The 21206-nt window shown below is 35.1% G+C and overlaps 1 protein-coding gene across 1 annotated transcript in view; it reads right to left on the bottom strand.

The window, feature by feature from the left end:
- GALNTL6 (polypeptide N-acetylgalactosaminyltransferase like 6) overlaps positions 1-21206 on the bottom strand; it is a 437607-nt gene that overhangs the window by 255632 nt on the left and 160769 nt on the right. The window contains exons 2-3 of the mRNA XM_071432077.1: positions 20897-21005; positions 596-734 (exon numbers count right to left, since the gene is read on the bottom strand). Coding sequence (XP_071288178.1) covers positions 596-734; positions 20897-21005 — 248 coding nt within the window. The remainder of the gene's footprint in view (positions 1-595; positions 735-20896; positions 21006-21206) is intronic.

The raw sequence follows: 21206 nt of genomic DNA, 5'->3' as shown, positions 1-21206 counted from the left end.
AACTCAGTGGTTATTTTCCAGAATAACCTTCAACCCATTTCTCTGTGTTATATTAATGTTTTAGGGAATAATACCACCATGTGCCCCCAAATTCTACCTGTTCATCATGCATGTTCTTTTTTTACACAGTTCTACACAGCATAAATCAGCTGATGTATCAGCACTCAGCAGCTATTGCATTGTTTTAACTTTTTATGTAACAAAACAGAAGAAAGACACAGCAATCACAGCCAAAAATGATATAAAAGTTGTCACTCAGCTCCCCAGACCAAAGATCTGCAGCTATTAACCAAATGAGAACATGAGAAACTATGTGAATCCTTTTTAGCCCAATTCACTACACAGAAATTTAATAAAAATTATTCTGTAATGAAAAGAGGCCTTTTATATTCTTAATGTGTAACTAATCAGATGAGAAGTCACTTTAAATGACAGAGCACATGATTTAACAACAGTGGTAAATTTTCCAGTTCCTATAAAATGAAATTATTGGTTTGTGTCAACTGTTTATGCTTTACCTTTCTGGAAAATATATTTAGAGATACACAAAGATAAAATCTTAAAAATTAAATAGTCCAGGAAACTGTTTACATACTTAGGATGTCGGATGTCTGGCAGGGACCGTTCCAGTGCTATGTTGTTGCTAACAAATATGTTGAAGCCATTTTCCCTATAAGCAGAATCATCATGGTCTTCCTCTGTAAGAGGGTAGGGTTTCCCATGTTCACCTTTCCCTATAACAAAACAAAACAATTATTTACCTCAAGCTGACAGCAAAAAATTTACTACAAAGACAAAAAGAAGTTACGCTGAACTTCAATTAGTACACTGCCTGGAACACCTCAAAGAAATCTCTTGCAATATCTTTAGCAATCCTCCTGTTACTTTCAATACAAAACCAGAAAGCAGGTACAAACAAGATGCAAAAGCCCTTCTGATGTCACCCAATTCATCTAACTTTCCTCTATTCAGACACACAATCAGGTTAAAGCCATTTTATAGAGAAAAAAATCAATAGTAAAGTAAGCTAAGACCTTTCTTTTCCATAACAAAATTATGCACAAATGGATCAATTCCAGCAATATGCCCTTCAGTTACTATGAGGAACCTGGTTACTGAGTTAGTTTACATTACAGCACACCTAACACCAATCCATGTTTTCAGAACGTAACTTCAGCACTGAAGTTTAGGGTGTCCAGCCTTCCAGAAGAAACCATAAGGAAACCAGATGTTGTGCTCCAGGCTCCTTGAACACCCTTGCACTCCTAGGGACAAGACAGATGTACTCAGAGTTTCTAACACCACAGCACTGTGGAGTTGGTTTCAGAAACTGGTCACTTTGGGCTCCCTCAAAGAAATCATCTGCTTGTTCCCTAGTAAAGCACAGACTTTTTATTCCAGCTTTTTATTCCCAAGTTAGTTCTCATCATCAGTCACTTGGCTTGCTTAGTACCTACCTCAGGCTACTATACCTCTAACTCTTGCAGCAAGAGAGCAGAGAACATAAAAAAACCAAAAAAAACCAAAAACAGTTCAAAGAAAATCAGAAAATAAAACCCTTCAATTCTTCTCAACTACTTTTACTCTTCCCATTCTTGCAGAGGATGTACTCTTCTGAGTTTCAAAACCCTTCAAGCCTACACAGGTTCTCAAGAACATATGCTTTCCTTTACATCTCACCATTGATCAGTTTATAACCTCTCTGTCCTTCTACCACCAGGCTCTCTCTTAAGAAAATACCACCTTTTACCTGGGCTCTTATACAGAAATTAATCAGCTGGATTCAATAAGTGATCAAGGGCATGTGATCCTCAGCTAAACAGGTGCAGCTACAGGAGTGGACGAAGAGGAAAGCAACCAGAGGCTGAGGAAACATCCAGTGGTATTCTTAAAGACCATAAGGCTCTGTTAGTGCCCCTATTTCACACTGAACTAGCACAAGACATTAAAAACACAAAATATGCAATTAAAGGTGCTGTAGTAACTCAATTTTAGACTTTCTTCAGCTAAAATTTATTTTTTTTTTAATTCTAAAATTTGTGCATATATTTACGACTTCATTTAAATTCTTAATGAAAGCAATTACTGTTATTTACAAGGGGGGGGAGAATTAATTCTTATAATGAAACCCTTTCTCTTTATGCTATTTCATTACTAACAGGTATTTTGTCATTTTTATCCCCAAATGCATGCAACACACTAACATGATCCAAAATCTGAGACTGAGCTTCTATGTGACTCTTTATGATTTCATACTAATAATGGGGAGGAACTATGATTCTATAAAAGCAGCTAATGAGTCAAAGTACTACTCCAAATTCAATGGTACAATTGTATCAAATATGATTCACAATAAAGTAAAACTAAGCTAATGTCATTCAACCTAAGACATAGAAATTTTAGCCCCTCTCTTTCAGCATATATTCTACATAAACCAAAAGTGAATATTTTAACTGGTTATTAATAAGAGTTTTATCCAGGTAGTTATTAATATTTTGAACATTCTGAAATATACTACTTGTATGATTAAAACATACTATTGCAAATAATTTTTTTACTATAAAATTTCCTGTATATTCTAGCTAGTCACCCTGTATGAAGGTTGATTCTTGCTTTGCTTTTCTTAAATGAGTGCATTTGGCTCCTCAGCAGATGAGTATTTGTCCTAAAAGTTTTCTTCATAATGTCCCTTGCCAGTGAAACTGAAGACAAGCATTTTTAAAACAGTTTTCCATTCTTCCCCATCAGACAAGAAGCAATATCACTGTGTATAAGCCAAAAGTATAGATATCATGGTTGCTATCTAGAGCAACTCAGGAATGGGCAGAACGTTCCCCTACCATGCTGTGTAAGTATTTGCCCAAATTGCTTTTACACTTATGCAGTATAGTTCAGCCATGAAGTGCACTAGAAGGTGCAAAGCACAACTCTTTCCTAACACTTTAGCAAAATACTCATGTATGGCAAAAACAGAGGCTTATGCACTTTTTAAATGTCATGACTATTTCTCCCAGCTTTTTGTTTGCCTGCTCTATCACCCTGCAGTTCCTCCTGATTAACTAGGGATCATTAGCTAGGGGAGCCATCTATCAGATCCAGCTGGAAGCAGTTTGCTCATTTCTCTAAAACAGCTTTGGTAAAAAGAGACTATTCCTTAGGAAGAACTTTGGAAGGAGAGAAATAGAGAGCTCAAAAGATAAGCATTAAAAAAATCTGTACAACTTTTGGTGACCATTCGACTTGAAGGATTCCCTTTGTAGAGAAAAGTGTCATGCGTGAGCTACTAAGCATAAAAAAAAACCATCATAAGCACAGAAAACTCTCCTGTCACTGATTCACCTTCCTAGATGTCTGACAGTAATTTCCATCACTGCACAGTGGTTTGGAGGTGAACCTATATGCCAGGATAAAAAGGGAAAATTTCACAATGCAAGAAGAGTAAAATTCTGGTGAAAAGGACCCTGATTAAGTATAATTTTAAGTATAACTACTGGCTACAGAAGACTGCTTTAAATCTATTGATAGACAGATGTAAGTCCTCTTATACTGTCTCTTCTGTCTGAAGGCAAAACAGCAATACAGAAAGTGCAACAAGGCTATAAAATATTGTAGGAACTGAATGTAAAAAACCCAATGGTGAATTTTTTGCCCCTTCACATCCAAAAGGGGACTCATCCAAATGTGACAGATAAAACCAACCCAGCACTAACACTTGATACTAACTCTCTGAGGCTGGTTTACAATTGCAAAGTAAAAATAACCTCATAAACTAAGGACAATCAGAACTTTTAGTTCAGGATTTTGATTTGTCAAGGAAGGGAGAAACCCAATAGCACAAGAAGGACACATAGATTCAAATTGGGCCCAAAAATCCCATCAGAATGCTGCATGGGAAGCTCACAGCAATGTTTAATTCATGCAATTCTGTATTTGTTTAATTCTGTAATTTGTGATTACAGAATTATTAGTCTGATTTTTAATTTCAGTAATCAACATAAGCAAGCATGAAAATATGCTAGGTTTTCCTCTTATGGCACTATGATGGTTTTGGAGTTAACATCTCTACATTGCTTAGTACTGTGTTATTTTAAGTGTTCTAATAAACCAACTTAAAATGATTTTCCATAGGTATTCACATAAAAAAAAAAGAAAGATAAAGTAAGATATTGAAGGCATCAAGATAAAGTACTGGCTTGGCCATGTATTAGAGACTCTACAAGGGTTTTTAGCCCTACTCAGGGATGTTACAGTCTCCTAGGAAACCCTACACTGTATACCCAGCCCTAAAAATGTTCAGTTCTATGCTTGACAACTTGTGATAATTCATAGTTCAAGGACACCTCAGTTAGGCATCTCCTGCTTATATATAATGCAGATACAGCAGGAGGAGAATAAGCCCTCTTGTTCAACAGATGGTTCAAAGGGAAGATGATTAAGGTGAAACAAGAAAATAAAAAAGCATTCTGTATACTCAGTACAAAAATCTAATTGCAGAATAATGGCTCTGGATCAGCCACATTGGTATAGTTGTCAGGTACTATAATTATAAAGAGAACAGGGATGTTGTTGGCAAAATAGATCAACTGTAAATCAGTTTGAAAATGCAACAGGAGTGCTGCATATTCCATATGCAATAGATAGGGGACCTTGCTTAAAACTAGAAATAACAAATCAAGTGGCAACAGGTTCTCATTTCAGGGACTTTTGGGTTTTCTTTTGGGGTTTTGTTTTTTATAATTCAGATGAACTTCATTTATAATTCAGCAGGCATGGTAAGAAAATGGCTTTGCCATATAAGTTTAATAAGTTAAGCAGCTGCTTGACATCTTAACACAGGAAACCAAGTGGATAAAGAACATAAGCCATTCAGTGTCTGTGGGGAAGAACTGTGTACAAATCTGAATTATTTACTGTTTATACTCACTGAATTATATACTGTTTATATGTTCCAGTGCTATTAGTTTACTCAGGCTTGACTACCCAGCCATACCAAGTCACGACTATAATTCACACAAGTATTTAAGCACAGCCTTTAATTCAGCATCCTTTAACCCTAAAACAGTAATAGGGAATAAGAAGTCTCCATGTGCTAAATGCTTTATTATATGTAAGAATTTTATTTTAATATGTAAACCTATAAATAATTGAGTCTTCTTACTTGTAGGCCATTTTATTATTTTGGGTAAGTTAATTCTGCCATTCTTTCAAATATATATTAGGAATTATCTCCAAGTATTCCACTGAGAATCTATCACAGTTTGGCTGTGCTCATCACACAAATGCCAAGCTCATCCTCTCTCATGGAAGTTTTCACAGTGAGAACAGATGTTTAATCTTGTCCTAGAGCAATCTTTCAATACAGAAATGAAGTCCCCTGAGGAGAGAGTGACTGTGTTTCTTAGCAAAGGTAGACAGAGAAACACAAATTCCAAATGAATGCAGTCACACCTCAGTCTCAAAGAAAGAGTGTGAAGGTAAAATTGGAAATAAAGATCAGCAACAGAATAAAAACACTTAAGTCAGAGATCTTACATCATTTTGACCCATAAATTTTCATTAAAAAAACCCTTTTTGATCCCTGATATGGCAACTGACCAAGTCAGAGGGCAAAAACCCTGTTTAAAGAAATCTGTGGTATTTTACATAATTTCTGAAATTTTCCTAGTGCACAGCTATCTATAAGTCTCCCATCTTTCACTGCAGAGAGTGACTTTATATTATTTAGATAAGTAAAACAGATTAGCAACTCAAACTGCCAGCACATTCTGCTTTTTTGGAAGTGAATTTCCATCTGAGTACTAACAAAAATAATTGTATTCCTTATTTTTCCTTTTCCTCACAGACAGGAGGTCAGGGTGCAGAAATGACCTTCTCCTTTCATATTAGAAAAGGAGTTGCTTGTTTCGAGCAAATGCCTTTTGTGGTTTTTCACATTTATGTTAATTTCCAATAAAATGGATGAAAATTTTAATTTAATAAATGCATGAATGATCTTGGACAATTTGTTACTGAGACAGAAAATTAAAACTGCATTTCTATCATTAATTTTCGTCATATCAACTGGAACTACCCAGCTTGCAAAAAATGTGTAGGTCTATATTTACATGTATATAAAATGGCTTTTCAGATTGAAAGTAAAGAACATTTTTTATAACTGTATGAATAGTAAAACAATAGAATAGGCAATCCAGGAACATGTATAGGCATGCAAGAAATGATAACATGCCTCAGAAAGATGATTGATACAGCTCTGGTCATCTATTAAGATGGATTCCAACCTTAAATTTCTATGAATGCTATGAGAAATAGGAGGAGAACTGACTATAGGTTCCCTCAGAGTCCATAAAAATTGCATCAGAAACTGGAGTATATTTATTTCAGGTTTATTCTACTTTTCCTAAACTTCTCAGAGTATCTCACTCAGTTGTACAATTTCATTACCCTAATTTATATTATAGGAAAAGGAATTAAATTGATTTTACATCAATGGAAATAGGATCAAAAGTATCTTTTAAAAATATTTTATCACTACCTTGTAGCAGCTTAAAAAGGCACTACAGTAAGATTTACAACACTTCTAATTATTTATTACATAACTGTCAAGGTCTGAGGCAATATAAAAAGCTTTTTCTTAGCATTACAGAAGTTAGCAAATCTTACTTACGCAAAAACCTTGTCAAGGAAATCCTGAACAATAAATTTTCAAGCAAGAATAAATGATTTCTTTCTAAATAATAGAATTCATTTATTACAGTTTCAATATCAAACTATTACAGAAAACAGTCAAAAATTCACTCAGTTTTCTGTCAGAAAGCATTTAAGTCCCTAGTATTTTATCTATGTTCAGATGACAGTAGTAGATACAGATTTTCTCTTCCAAGGATCATGCTGTCCTTGCTGAGTGGTATAGAGATGTTATCGGGAGCAAGTATGAGGCTTTGTCCTCTCTGGATTGCTGCTACAGTAATATGATGTCAGCAGGAGAAACATGAACTAAATTGCTTCTCTCTTCAGCAACAGTTTTATACAAATAGCACAGGTTGGCAGAAAAAGGGAGAAAAACCATATAACTTTAAATTTTGTCATCTGACTGCCTGCTCACATCCAGAACTAAGTGCTGAACAATCAAACCAGAAGAACAAAAGTCCATGAAAACCTTCAATCAACCAAACAAAAAAACCAACAGAGAAGAACATGCTCCCTAAAAAAATTTAGAAGAGTACATTTAAATTGTAGTGTAGTTGGATCTTTGGAGTATTGTTTGCTTATCATTCACATGAGATAAAAATTAAAGGAACCTTTTAGTTAAAGGAATCCTTTCGTGTTACAAACACAAAACGAAATCCCTACTAATAGTGGTGAGGTGTTCTGCCATTCCTCAACCCAGAGTGGGTAGGAAGTAGGTAAAGGAAGAGCATTTCCAAGGGAGGAAATGAGAGGCACAAATAGGAACCTCTCAGATGAACTTATTTTACACATGTTTGAGAAGCATTTTTATAAAAAAGAATGTCCAAGTGGGAAAAAAAAAGTAAATTACAGCTTTGTAACCGTATTAAATATAATTTCCAGATTTCCACAGACTTAACAGGCCTAGACCAACTCTTCATGTTATGATCTGGGTCCAACTATAAGGAAGAAATGCGACAACATTTTTTTTTTTAGGACTTCATGAAGCCACAGAAGCTGATTACCAATATTCTGTACACATCAAGGACATGTTAGTATTTCATGTGCATTTTTTTGAAGTGGAAACAAGAGAAAATTATACAAAATGATAGTGGGTTGGGCTGAGCAGCACAAAAATGAGGAGCAGTAGTGGCAGTGAGCAGAAGAATGAATGAGTGCACCAAGTGTAGCAAGCAACAGCAACATCTGGCAGAGCATCAAAACCCCCAGGTCAGAGCACAAAGCTCTGGAAACTTCAGCTGGGGCTTGTTGCCTCACAGGACTCCACAGTTCCCACGAGTAAGGCAGGCTTTGGCTCAGGAATGGGGAAAAATCAGCTGGCCCAGCTGTTGCCTTGACAAAGTGGATTGAAAAATTATTATTGTTATAACTTTAGGAATTAGCTCTTACATGTTACCTGTTTATCAGTAATAAAATATTGTTTGCTGAGGTAATTAATTTGCAAGAATAAAAAATTAGCTCAGTGCTCTTGAGATTAATTCTTGCAGGTATCTAGGCATTTTACTAGATGCCACTTTAAAATGCAACCTGGCCTTTACTGTTGGCAGTGGTGTCCTAGCAGAAAAAGTGAATTATACAGGTAACATTAGAAAAATCCAACTCTGTATCTTTCAAATAACAAATATGAAATTATTTATTCAAAAACAAGAAACTGTAGTTTATCTTAAATATGTGCATTTTTTCAATGAGTAATTTTCAATTAATTAATCAATAATTAATTTCTAAATCTTACAACCTGTGCTTTATGGAGTATTAAAGTATTCCTCCCCTTTTGCATTCATTTGAAACATTAAAAATGCAGCCTCTAAATTTCCAACATTGTCATTGCAGAGTAAAATTACAGTGTGTATGTGTCTGAGGGAAGTGATTGCTTTAAAATATATCACGAGGTAAACCACTGGGATTCTTTTGTTTTAGCAGAAGTATGACTGCATATGAACCCTAAACAGTGAACTGTCCAAAGGCTTGAATGAACACTTCACAAAAAAAGCAATATAATTTTTCTTAAAAGATACGGCTTTTAAAACTTGCTGCAAGTACTACAATGGCTTGCTGAGTGGAAAGACTCATTCTAACCCCTCATTTCCACTTTAATAAATCTAGCAAAAATAAAAGAAAAAAACAGACTGCACTATTTGGTTTGTCCAGTGTGTTTAGAATGCCACACTGTACAATGCAAGATAAGCAGCAACACATGCTGTTTTGATATGAGTTGCTCTATCACTGCAGCAGAGAAGCAATATCCCCAGCAGTATTCAGGCTGAGCTGAATCTAATCATAACTCTGTAGCCAAGGGATGCACAGTACATCTTCTATTTAGTCTAACTACTTATCACCAAATGCCACAGCCAACAGAATGGTTTTTTTTCATTTAACATTAGACTGGCTGTAGACCATTAATCAGAGCCAAACACTGAATGAGCAAGCATGTGAAAAACAGAATTCAACCATAAAAAAGGCTTCACAGTTTCAGTTAGTAACTGAAGGACCTGCTAGGATAAAAAGTACCTACTATGGAACATGACCTGAAAAAAAAAATCTACTAATAATGGTAATGTGTTTGTTTCTGTACTTAAATGAATTAATTAATACAAAATGTGTCAATAATGGCCTTCTAATAGTCTCTAATACCAGAAAGTCTTACTTATTAATGTGTATGCTCAAGCTAATGCATTGAAAAAGCTCAAACTAAAGTGTCCTAATAGGGTTAGATACAGGAACCACACAGATCCACAAAACTAATGCAAAATTACAATTGCACGGGTAGTGTTTCAGAAAACCCCAAAATACAAAATGATAGGGTCATAGCAGCTGTAATTAACGTAGGAGTTATCCTTGCTCCTCTCTTTTTCTTCATTATAAGACATATTATAATCATGTGATGTTCACCATATACTATCAAGGAAAAAAATAGGATGTTCCATAGAACAAATTTCTTAATGTGGAATTTTTTTTCCTTTTTTTTTTTCCAATAATTCAACCTAAACTCGCTCCAGAAGTTGGCTTTGTGGCTGCCACAAAAAAATGGTATAACCTGTAAAAAATGAGTGTGAGTAACAATGTAGTCACTCTTGTACATGAAGCATTATGATGTATGTCCTCCAGAAAACACATGAGCTGTCACAACTCCCAGTAAATTTGGATTTAACCTGTAGGACCCCTAAAAAAAAATCCTGAAACAAAACAAACCGCGAACACCAGCAAAAAAACCAGCAACAACAAATACATAAATATACATACATACATATATATATATATAAAATAACCATTCTTACATATGGAGATAGTAAATATTCACAGTTAAAGTTTGAGGCAGACCCAAGAAGCAGAACTAAGCCATCTGATTCCCCACATGGTGACTCAGTGACAAGGACAAGCTTATTCCTTCTGTAAATCTGAGAAGAATGCCAATAAGCAAGTAGCATTTGCAAGTTTCTCAGGTAGTACAGAAATGTTTTATTGCTTTTTCAGGTCTGTTCAGATTTATACATTATAAACTGAGTATGCAAATCATTACTAGGGATAATATAAAAACAGGCACCCCTACAAATTCAGAGATATAAGAATTATCATCAAGGCAAGCAATACAAACCCAGATGAACAAGTGAGACAAGTAATGCCAAGTTCTTGGGACTGGCCTGCCTAAGACCTTCTGCTTTACTTAGAACAAAATGCATTTTGTTCTGTCACACCCTAAGTAGCACTTTGAATCTCAATGTTATTCTTTTTTTCATGTTTTCTTTTGGGAAATCAGACACATTACTCTTGTGAAAGCTTTCAATACTACATACACTGTTCCATATATTCATTATCACTGCACTTTCCAACCACTGCCTTTCCTTGTTCTTATAAAAGATACTAATGCTGCAATTGTTAGTATTGCCTTTTATCTCTCATTTTTAAATGCATGGTTTTTAAAATGGTTTAAAATGCATTCTTTGTTTGGAAGAGCCTTTCAACTGACTGACATTCCTGTGGTAAGGAGAGCTAAAGTTAATGCTTGACCTGTTCTGAGCTCAGCACAGCTCTCCACAGCCCTTTTCCTCCCCCTCCCATTGATTCACATCTTTCTGAACAATACAAGTCTAATAAATTCCAACTAATTTTCAAATGCCTGACACAAATTTCAGCAAATTTCCTGTACTAAAGTCAACTGAAATTTCCAGTCAATATATGCTGTAGAATCATGCAGAGGCAGAAGTGGAGACTTCATGAACCACCTTCACCCAGGATCTGAACAAATTTTCAACTAATTAGTTTAAAATATTTTCTATTCAAAAGGACAACTCATCACTTACAGAACAGAACTAACATTTATCCCAGGGCCACATTTATGCATAATTCAGTTGGAACTCAATATGTCCATTGAGAACTTTTCTGAAAAACTTACTGAAAACTGATGTCTGGATTCAGCCAAAAGTATTTTCTGATTCTTTTAAAAAAATTGTTGATATGCGGGTTAGAAACAAAAAAATATTTTGGAAGCCAACATTTTTTAATCACAGTATTTTTTTCCAAATCTTATATAAATTATAGAACTTGACAAAAATTAATAAAGGGTGTACATTCAAGTTAAAAATTTTGGTTTTGAGCAAAAACAGTACTTTTTAATTTTATCACAGATAGAAAAAAGCGTCAAGTACTAGCCCAAATGCTCACATGTACACAGCTCAAAATTTCAGGTGTATATAAAGAAAGTCCCTAAAAATTTCTTTCTTACTGAGAAAATGAAAAAAAAGTTAAATGTCATTATGCAGATTTATGATGTATTTATGCAGCACACAACAACTCTGAATTCTACTTATGGCTGTATGATCAAGAGCCCCTCAATAAACCCATTTTTTGAGGAGAAAAATCTTTAGCAACCGTGTTAAGAGAGCAAGCATTCACAACCCTCCATAACCACAGGTAACAGAGGAATAGGATGTACATCAGAGACTTACTTTAATTGTAGGTTTTGTTTCAGCTGCATTACCAGAAATTACACCATTAAATTTGTCAGGTATATTTAAAACTAGAAAAGTAGAAAGAAAAAAAATCTCCACACTTCACATTTTCCACAGAGGAAAAAAACCATTTTGTCTGTCTATTCTCTTGCTATTCATTCATCTCTGCATGTCATGTGATTTTAACTTAGAGAAAGTGTTTCTACATATATTTAAAATTTAATTTTTCCTGTACTTGCTTAAATAGTAAACCAACACCTTTACAATAGTGAGAGAAATTACGACAAAGGAATTGAACTGGATTAGGAAGTGATATTCTAGTGTGTTGATTTTACCCTGGCTGGATGCCAGGTGCTCACCAAAGCCACTCCATCATTCCCCTCCTCAGCTGGACAGGGGAGACAAAATATAATAAAAGACTTGTGGGTTGAGATAAGGGCAGGGAGAGATCAATCACTAACTGCTGTCATGGGTAAAACAGACTCAAATTGGAGAAAATTTATCTTATTGCCAAGAAATGCTCAGGGTCTCAAAAGTTCCATGTATGACGTCAGAAGTGTCCAAAAAAGTGTATAAAGTGTTGGGGGGGGGGGAAGTCATTTCAATACCAGGCTGAAGTGTCAGTATGTTAATAACTTGCTTAACTTACTCATTAACAGCAGCTAATTAAAATGTCAGCCCTCCAGAACTTTAACTACTCACAGATTTCACTCTTTTTGTGAGGCACATGAAGTTTGCATTTCTTTACAGTATAACCATTTTAGTGAAAGCTGGGAACAAAATACCCAGGAAAAAAAAAATCCAAATAAACTAACGTTATTTATGTAGAGGCTTCTTTTCTTTTTGTGTGACAATATTAGAAATAGATTGTTCTCTCAAGGAAGAAATCCCTGAAGTATTCAAGATTTGGGACGACAACAGAATCAGTATCCTTTTAGAAAGTCACCAACTTGCCCTCTGGAGACTACTCCTTCCCCACTTTACACACCAGTACTCACCATATTTCAGATCAGTCTCATCTTTTGTAATCTGGCATGGAAAGAAAATGCAAGAAGCAAGTAAAACTAACCTCATATACATTCACAGTGGTTTCCAAAACAATTACAAGCTATCCGATTACTTAGCAGGTACAATAGAAGTAATAGTCAGGGTAACCTAAAATTACTTCAGCTGTCTTTTAAAAATATGAAAAAGTAAACTATTTCATGAGAAACTTCAAGAGAAAGACTGTTTCCATGTTTTAAGAATACCTATATTGAAACTTAAATATACATCTTGATTTTTTTTTTTTTAAATCTGAGCATTTTTCCACTGAAACTCCCAGCAAGTTTTACTATTCACATTTCAACATCACCTGCAGAACTTTTAATCAAGATTGCCTAAAAAAAAGTAAAGAAGTTTATTTCTACCTTGCATTCAAGAAGAACTGTCACACAGGTTTGCCGATGTCACTCCTAGAAATGTGGTTTCTTTTTCTACTTTCTTTATATTAAGAGGAGGACAGATTTCCCTAGACAACACCTTACTGCAAGCATGCAGGGCAGACAACTTTGTGCTACACAATCCCATCCAAAAGGTAGCTCTGTTCCTTGAGAAGCAGTGATTATAGGGCGTAATTTGATGAGCTAGTGTCTATAAAGCAAATTATAGCAAAACAATCATACATCTCTGCCTTTTCACATATATTCACTGGATGTCAGACAAATGGTTTCACCAGTCCAATAATTTTCCTCTGTCAGCTTATTTAATGAAAACAGGAAGGAAAAGAAAGAAAGTCACCTTACACATATTTCAGTCATAAACTGTATTGAGATAACTATACTAGACTTTTGTACTTGCAAGCTTAATTCACATCCTTAAAAGAAAGAATGAAGCTATGACAGGAAACCGGGAACTATTTATTGGGTTGGTTTGTTGGTTTTTTTTTTCAGGAATCCCAAGCATCTTGTTGGCTTCTTGAAGACCAAAAAGCTAAAAACAAGACTCCAAAAATGTATTTGTGAATGTCCCCTGATTCTCTGTATTTGAGTGTTCACAGCAAACTAAGCACATTTCTTTGTTCCACTGAGTCAAGTAATAATTGACCTGAACTGAAAAACTTGATTATTTTTACACCTATCACAAGAGCTAATATGATCAATTTAGATGGTCTGTAGAGCTCTCCTCCTCCTCCTCATACACAGACAAGTCTGTCCTGAAAGGCTCTAAGCTGTTTGGTTGTTCCAAGCTCTCTGCAAATGAGCCCTATGTTTTTGAAGACTATGCAGATAAAATCCCTTTTCCAGAATTACTACAAATCATATCTCTCTTTAAAAAAACAACCGAACATAAAACCAAACCAGCCAAGTATCTACATAGAACTCCTACTAAATATTACTTAGATAGCCCTGAAAATGTTTAAGCACAAAGTGAAAGATGCCTAACAGCCAAAAAATGAACCATCATTCTAGAGCGCAAATGCCAAATTAAAAGGTCCATTTTAGCTGAGAGGCCCTCTCATACCCTGCCTCCCAAAAAAAACCCAAACACAAAACTTATAAAGCCATGTTTCCTTTTTTTTTTAAGACAGCAACTCTATTAAATCCCCAAGTATTACCCATTAAATACATTCACCAATATCATCTCTTGAGCACTAATACTGATGTAAGTCCATGAAGACAGGTCTTCACTGCTATGCACAACAGGAAATACTATACTTGGACTATCACAAGCAGATGGCATCTGCTGCTTCTTTTCTTTTAATTGTATTTTTGTTTTGGCTTGTTTCTTTCTTTCTTTCTTTTTAAAATTGTGTGAGCACTCAGATCAACATTCAAATACAATGGGAGAAGGTACTAGAGAGTAAACTTTGGTTTGTTAAGGATTTGAAACCACATATCCCCACACAGATAAAAATACAGCGAAAGATGATAACCTAGCAACTTTAATAATTTTTCTAGGAGAGCACTTCTTGAATTCTGGATATTAGTTTCATTCAAGAATATGTATCACTGATACAGTGAGATGCAATAGATAGTTCTTGCCAAGTTTCTGGAAATACAATTTTCTTCCTGCCTATCAAGGTAAAAAACAACATGCCAAGTCCCAGCACAGAAAAGCATGCAGAAGATAATTCTCAGTGTTCTAAATAACAGGAGTCATACTATCAACTCTGCTTTCCTCTCTTTGGTCACCCTGGTAGGTCGTAAAAATTAGCTTTCCAATTACATTTAAATGGTTTAACTGTGTTTCCAAAGCGTGCGTGTGGCAGGGGGCAGGGACAGGGAAGAACAGGGAAAGAACCACATTTACTTCAACCACAAAAAGGGCCTCACATCTGGCCAAGGCAACAGAGGCTTTGTGCTTTAAAATAGAAGCTTGTCTCTGACTTACAGCCTCCTATGAACTGTTTTTATTCAGAGATTTAAGTGGCAAGAGTTAGTTCTATCATGTACAGAGTTTTCTGACAGAGGCAAATTCTATACAACTGCAGCCTTATACTTCCTAGCTTCTTCTGCAGTGTAACTGTTGTAAGAAGTGTAACTTGAGATCCAGTGAGAAGGTGTACCCAAGCTACTGCTTAAATAATACTGTGATATGCCATTTCCCAAACTGGGGAAGTCAGTCTATAGTTACCCAGAGAAAACCTTAATGCCTTGTGACAAAAAACCAAAACACCAAACTGTATTTTCTAGCCATCAGGGTTTAAACTTTTAAGAAGGCCCTACTTAAAAAACCCATTTCTCTTTCCAAATCATTATTTTAGAGTATAATAGTTTTATCAAGCTTGGCACCCAGCTAAAGGCTGATCTCACTGTTTGCAATAGGACATCCAGACCATTAAGAGTGGTAGAATCAGATCACAGTCTGCAGCACTTTATTTATGGAGCAAATGCATTTTAATATGTGAAACACTTTATGTAACTGCAGAAGATTGCATCCATCTTTCATACTATACATCCTTTATGTGCTGTCTCCTTGACAAGCCATGATTAACATTACTGTTCAGAATTTTTTAATCATATTAGACTTGCATTAAGATAAACTGACAAACATTTTTCTCTTTTACAAACAATATATTGTAAACTGCATGAAACATATTCATGATTAATGCTATGAACAATTAAGTTATGGCTGTTTATTGAGACCTTGGCTACCACTACAGTTCCAATTATACTGCAAATTCTCAAATTCTTTCTAAAGAAATTGCAAGTTCAAAGACCTAAATTAAATTTAGTAAACTTGTTTAATATATAATGCTGAAAAAATTCCAGTGCATGATTCCATATGAAATATGGCATAAGTACACCAGTATTTTAGTATACATTTATTTTCTTGCACAAATTTTATTACATCACAGAGCTAATTTTTTTCATACCAAATAGGGAATTGCAATTAATGTTGCTTTCTGTATCATTCTGCCTCATATCTTCTAGAAACACTCTGGCACTAGGCTTGAAAAGTTCTTCTGAATTTAAGAATGGACACTATTCAAAATTGTTATGAGGGTTAACCAAATATTTGAGCAGAAGTGATGGAAAAGGATCACTAGTGCACAATTTAAGTGACATTGAAGTCATATTTCAGCTGTTCACTACCTGTTATTGCTGTACAAAAGTGCCCATATCTTTTGCCTTCTTTTGACATTCTATGCCAAGAACACAGAGCTCCAATCTATTTCCACTGTCATCACAAACATGTACAGGTCACTTATTTTTCAACATCTCTGCTTAGGTTGTTTATAAAACTGTTCTGTAAGAATGTTTGTAGAACTATAGAACATCCTGTCTGTTTGTTTATAGAACTGATCTCTATGAAAGGCCTGCACTGAGGCACGGAAAGGTCAAGATCTTTATAATCCTCTTCTCCCAGTCAAGGTAACGTTTTGAAGAAGCAGAAAGGCAAAGACAATACTGAATACCAGAAAGAATTACAACCTTCATTCCTTCCCTCCCCACAAAGCTTCCACATGCTATTTAAATGTACAAATAGGAGGAACAAAGACTGCAAATGGCTCAGTAACTGCTGGAATAGACACTAGGTGTTACAGTACTTTCTAAAAGGTTTTATCCTTTGAGATCCTATTAGCAGACAAGACCAAAATGGCTCAACAGTCAAACATAAAAATATTGACAGCCACTTAGTCTATTCCTTAGCTGATTTCTTTTTAAGACAAAGTTTTTAATTTATATTAGCATAGCTTCTTATATATTACATTCCCTCAGAAATTAGTTTATTACACTAAATTTTCAATCCACCTCATAGAATGTAATCATTTCAGCATACACATGCAATCAGACAAAAATACCTCCAAAGCATTATAAAGGAAAAAATCAAAGACTGTATTTAAAGAATAAAAATTGAAAACAAAACCCACTTGCAGTATATAGTCTTTCTAAGTACATCTTATCAGCTATTAATATCACTGATAGAATTGATTGCACACTGTCAGGAATAAAACCTTATGTTTTTCCCTTTTTTGACTCAATTTGTTACCCTTTTGTAGCACTTTACATTGAAAAATTATCACGAGTAGTTAGAAATAAATTGTCATGATCAGAAACAGCACCATATTTGAACATAAACATTCAATCTGCACTTCTTTAAAAGCCCAGGAATCAAACATATGAATCCTTCCTCTTGCCTGAGAAGAGCTGCAATTCATCATTACTGCTACTACTTGTAATTGATGATAAAGCTGAGAATTTCTTGAGTGAAACAGATGAAATAACTTTCAGAAACAGAAGAACAATGACATTGACTGATTCTTAAGGACTTTCAGCCTCACTACCCAGGACATAAAGACAGAAGTGAAACTAACATCATGTCTTCTCATGGATGCTTCTGAATTACTACCTTAGGCTTTCATGGCTCTCTCCTGTGACTCTCATCCTTCATGGGAGCATTGAGGGATCTCAGACTCCTAGTTCTACACAGAAACCATGGAAAACCAGTGCCATCAGAGCCACAGCAGCTTCCATGACCGTGAAACGATGTCTTGGTGGAAATGTCCCCAGAGTCCTCCCTATACAACTGAAGTAGGGATGTCCCTGATTAAACGAAGAAATGGCAACTACAGTAACTGATTGATGGCAAAGCCAGGGGCCTCAGCATGCAGGATCTCTGCCCTCTGTAGAGATACAGGTAGATTTACAGTGCCCTGACCCAGCAGGCACTGCTGTAGCTGGGGTAACACACACACCAGGAGCTACCTGGGTCATTGCTACGCAGGCTGCGCTCATGCACCGCTCTGAAATCCAAAGCAAGATCATTCTTCTGATATACAGAAGACATTGTTTATTACTCACCAAAACAAAAACTGACAGATGTAGGATTTGCATTTGTTTACAGTTCTCATATTTTTAATGCAAATTAAGCATATTATTCATCAAGGCATGTCATCAGTTGTATTCCCAAAGGAAAAGAAATTAATAGAAACAGATCTTAGGTCTTATTTTAAATTCTGATTTCTTGTCAAAAAGCTGGCATGACTTATAAACTCCATTAAAGTCAGTTTCTCTGATTAGCTTATTTTGTTCCCTCCCACTCCATTGTAATATCTGACTGACCTAATGGCTCACTTTAGAAAATGGAAGCAATTAAACTTCTTTATTTTCCTTCTTCCAAAGTATCTATCACAACTGTTTTAAGAATTACTCTTTTGTTTAAGGTTAACTTTTGCTTTTCTTTTGCTGTATTTCAGTCACTGGTTTTGAGCTAATGACAGAATAATATTCAGAGAAGAACGGAAGTGATTGGGTTGACAGAATAGCTTAATTTTCATTTCACTACATCTATTCTGTACTGATAAGATTATAAGAAGTATATTTGAGTCATTATATAGGAAAGGAAAGTCATTATATAGGAAAGGAATTTCTGACATTGCATGAATCAGGGCTTGGATAACTGGCAACTAAATAGGTAACTTCCCTGTCCCACCAACAGTATAACAATTAGTCCTTCTGCAACACAACAGCATTTCCCTGTCTTCTTGAATTTTTCTGTAAAGATTAACCAATTAATATTGTTAGAACTGGTTTGTAAATCTTTACAAAGACTTGCAAAAGTGCTTTTAAATTAAGTTCTGGCTACGTGTACAGCCTTCCTCTCCATCTTTCCCCTCAAGTACCTTCTCAATTAGTACCACCATGCTAACAAAATGTGAAGTAACAAACACTTAAAATAAATAGAAATAATACCTTTTTCTTCTGCACATCTTGCAAAAGGGTTTACTCTTGACTTCAAGAGGGAAGACCAAATTCAGAAACATGGGTTTTAATTGGTGGAACGAGCAGGGATCAAAATATTTGTCCACGAAACAGTAGCAGTCATGAAGAAACTAGTACCTCTCCATAATTAGAAATTATGAAATTCACATCCTCAGTGCTTAGGAAATTGTAAGCTTTACAGATAAACAGCCAGACTGAATTAAAAAAATGCTTCACTCCTTTCTTCTTTTCTGTACAACAAGCATGGACTGCCTTTCCTGAAATGTCCTGAGAAGCCCTTTCACATCATGTTTTCAGATAGATTTTTAACTAATAGTTAACTATTTACTTAAACTATTTACTGAAACTATTTAATTAATAGTTAAAATTATTAGTTTTAAACTAATTGTTTTACCTAATAATTTCAGCTAATGTCATTACAAAGAAAAATTACATAGTATGTCCCAAAAGAGTGCACCGAGATGCTCTAGCTTTGCATTTCTATTACCATATTGTGATTTCCAAAGAAAAGAGCATTACAAGGTATTTTAATCTATTGAATAATGATGACAAATATAAATTATTTAAAAGATAGCTCTCAAATATCAAACTCAACAAATGGTAAAATAAAAAAATGTAAATAAGTCAGAATATCTTAATATTCACATGCTACTACAGTTAGGTTTAGGACTGGGAATTACAAAGCTACATAGCATGTTTTTTTCAGTTTCTCAGCCAACTCCATGCAATGGCTTGCATTACACTGGCAATGCCTTAAGCTAGCCATCAGACAATCATAAGTATTACTGTTATTGTCCAAAACATATGGGGTCCACACTACATATTTAGAAATTAAGGTACATTGCCAAAGCATCCATGCATGTCCGTTCCAACCAGCAATGATATTCCCTACATATATGCAAGTTTCCACATACATGCTGCTTTTACTTTGTACATTCTCTCTTACATATTTGTCATTTTACATGCAGCAATTTGGAAGACAGCAATTATTGATCTGACAACTACCAAATTGCCAAGAATAATTTGCTTCTCCTCCCTACCTTTTTTACCTCCTAAACACATGTGGGAGGAAAGGATAATTTCTTTAGTTAGTGATCAAGATTCAAAAGAGAAATGGAAAAATAGCTGAAAAAATTAACATACACTTGCAATATTTTACTAGCTCAGGCTCCTGCAAAATTGAGTACTTACCAAGTCTTATGAATCTGTCAACGAGATTCAGTTATAGAGATATTTTGGGGGAGGTTTTGGCTGTCTCAAGACAGTGGGATCAAGACAGCGTAATTTCTTTTACAATAGTAGATTGGCCTTTGTAAAATAATGACTTCCAAACACTGATTAAGGCGTAATTCAACTGCTGTTTCTCTTCCTTCCTTCTAATTTAATTCATCTTATGTTGAATAGTTGTATATTATGTTGTAAAAGAAGAATTCAAATCCGAACATGCTCTGATGACAGAAAGAGGAACACAAACCATACTCTCTGCACGCATGGGATGCAGCATGTGAAGGTACATTAAAATTACATTACTCACTGTAACAAAGTGTCCTTCAGTCTATTTGCAAACACAATTTTCTCCCATTTTCAAATAATTGTAGACTGTCAGAATGAGATGAAGTTGCTTAACAAGACTAAAGGATCGAATGGTAGAAGTGTCAAAGGTTCTTGGCAGCTACAGGTATTCAACTTGGGTTTTGTTCATCGACTTAAGGATGATTTGGCTTTATTTGTAACATGTCCTTTTGCAAACCAACACTCTGTTTGGTCAAAGTCTGACAACTGACTTCAACAGGGAAAATAATTTGTTGATAACATTTTTGCTGATTGTACAATCATTATTTAGTTACTAGCAGGGAACACATTATCACTTGGCTACTTTCAGAGATAAGCTATTTGTGCTTGGTCTGACCTCTTAATTCAGAACATGATGACCTTGTGACATTGCTGCAATCAAAAAAAGCTGTTAGGAATGCCTCCTAAAGGACTCAAAGAACAAACAGAGAGAGAAAGAATGAGTAAACAAGCCACTTCAATTTGTACTGAACTCATGTATACCTGAACGCATAGCATCTTTTTGAATGCTTTCATAATCATGCCAGTCCTTCCTTTTCAAGCCATCAGTCCAGGTAAAGAGCTGTCCATCTCCCAGCCCCAAAGGAAGTGTCTGTGAAAAGAGTAAATAAATAACAAATAAATATATACATACATAAGTGGTTCATGTTATTACAGAGGAACCCTCATAATATGGCAGTAGCCATACTCAGTTTATTCAATGCAAATACTGAAACTTTACTGTGATAAATGAAGTTATTTTTCTAAATATTGTGAGAACACACAGCGAATTTAGTTCTTGACAAACAATTAT

This window comes from Agelaius tricolor, unplaced genomic scaffold (genome assembly GCF_023055355.1).
Source record: "Agelaius tricolor isolate 1412-34295 unplaced genomic scaffold, bAgeTri1.0.p SCAF_8, whole genome shotgun sequence".
Classification (NCBI taxonomy): domain Eukaryota; kingdom Metazoa; phylum Chordata; class Aves; order Passeriformes; family Icteridae; genus Agelaius; species Agelaius tricolor.
This window is presented reverse-complemented; position numbering and strand designations above follow the sequence as displayed.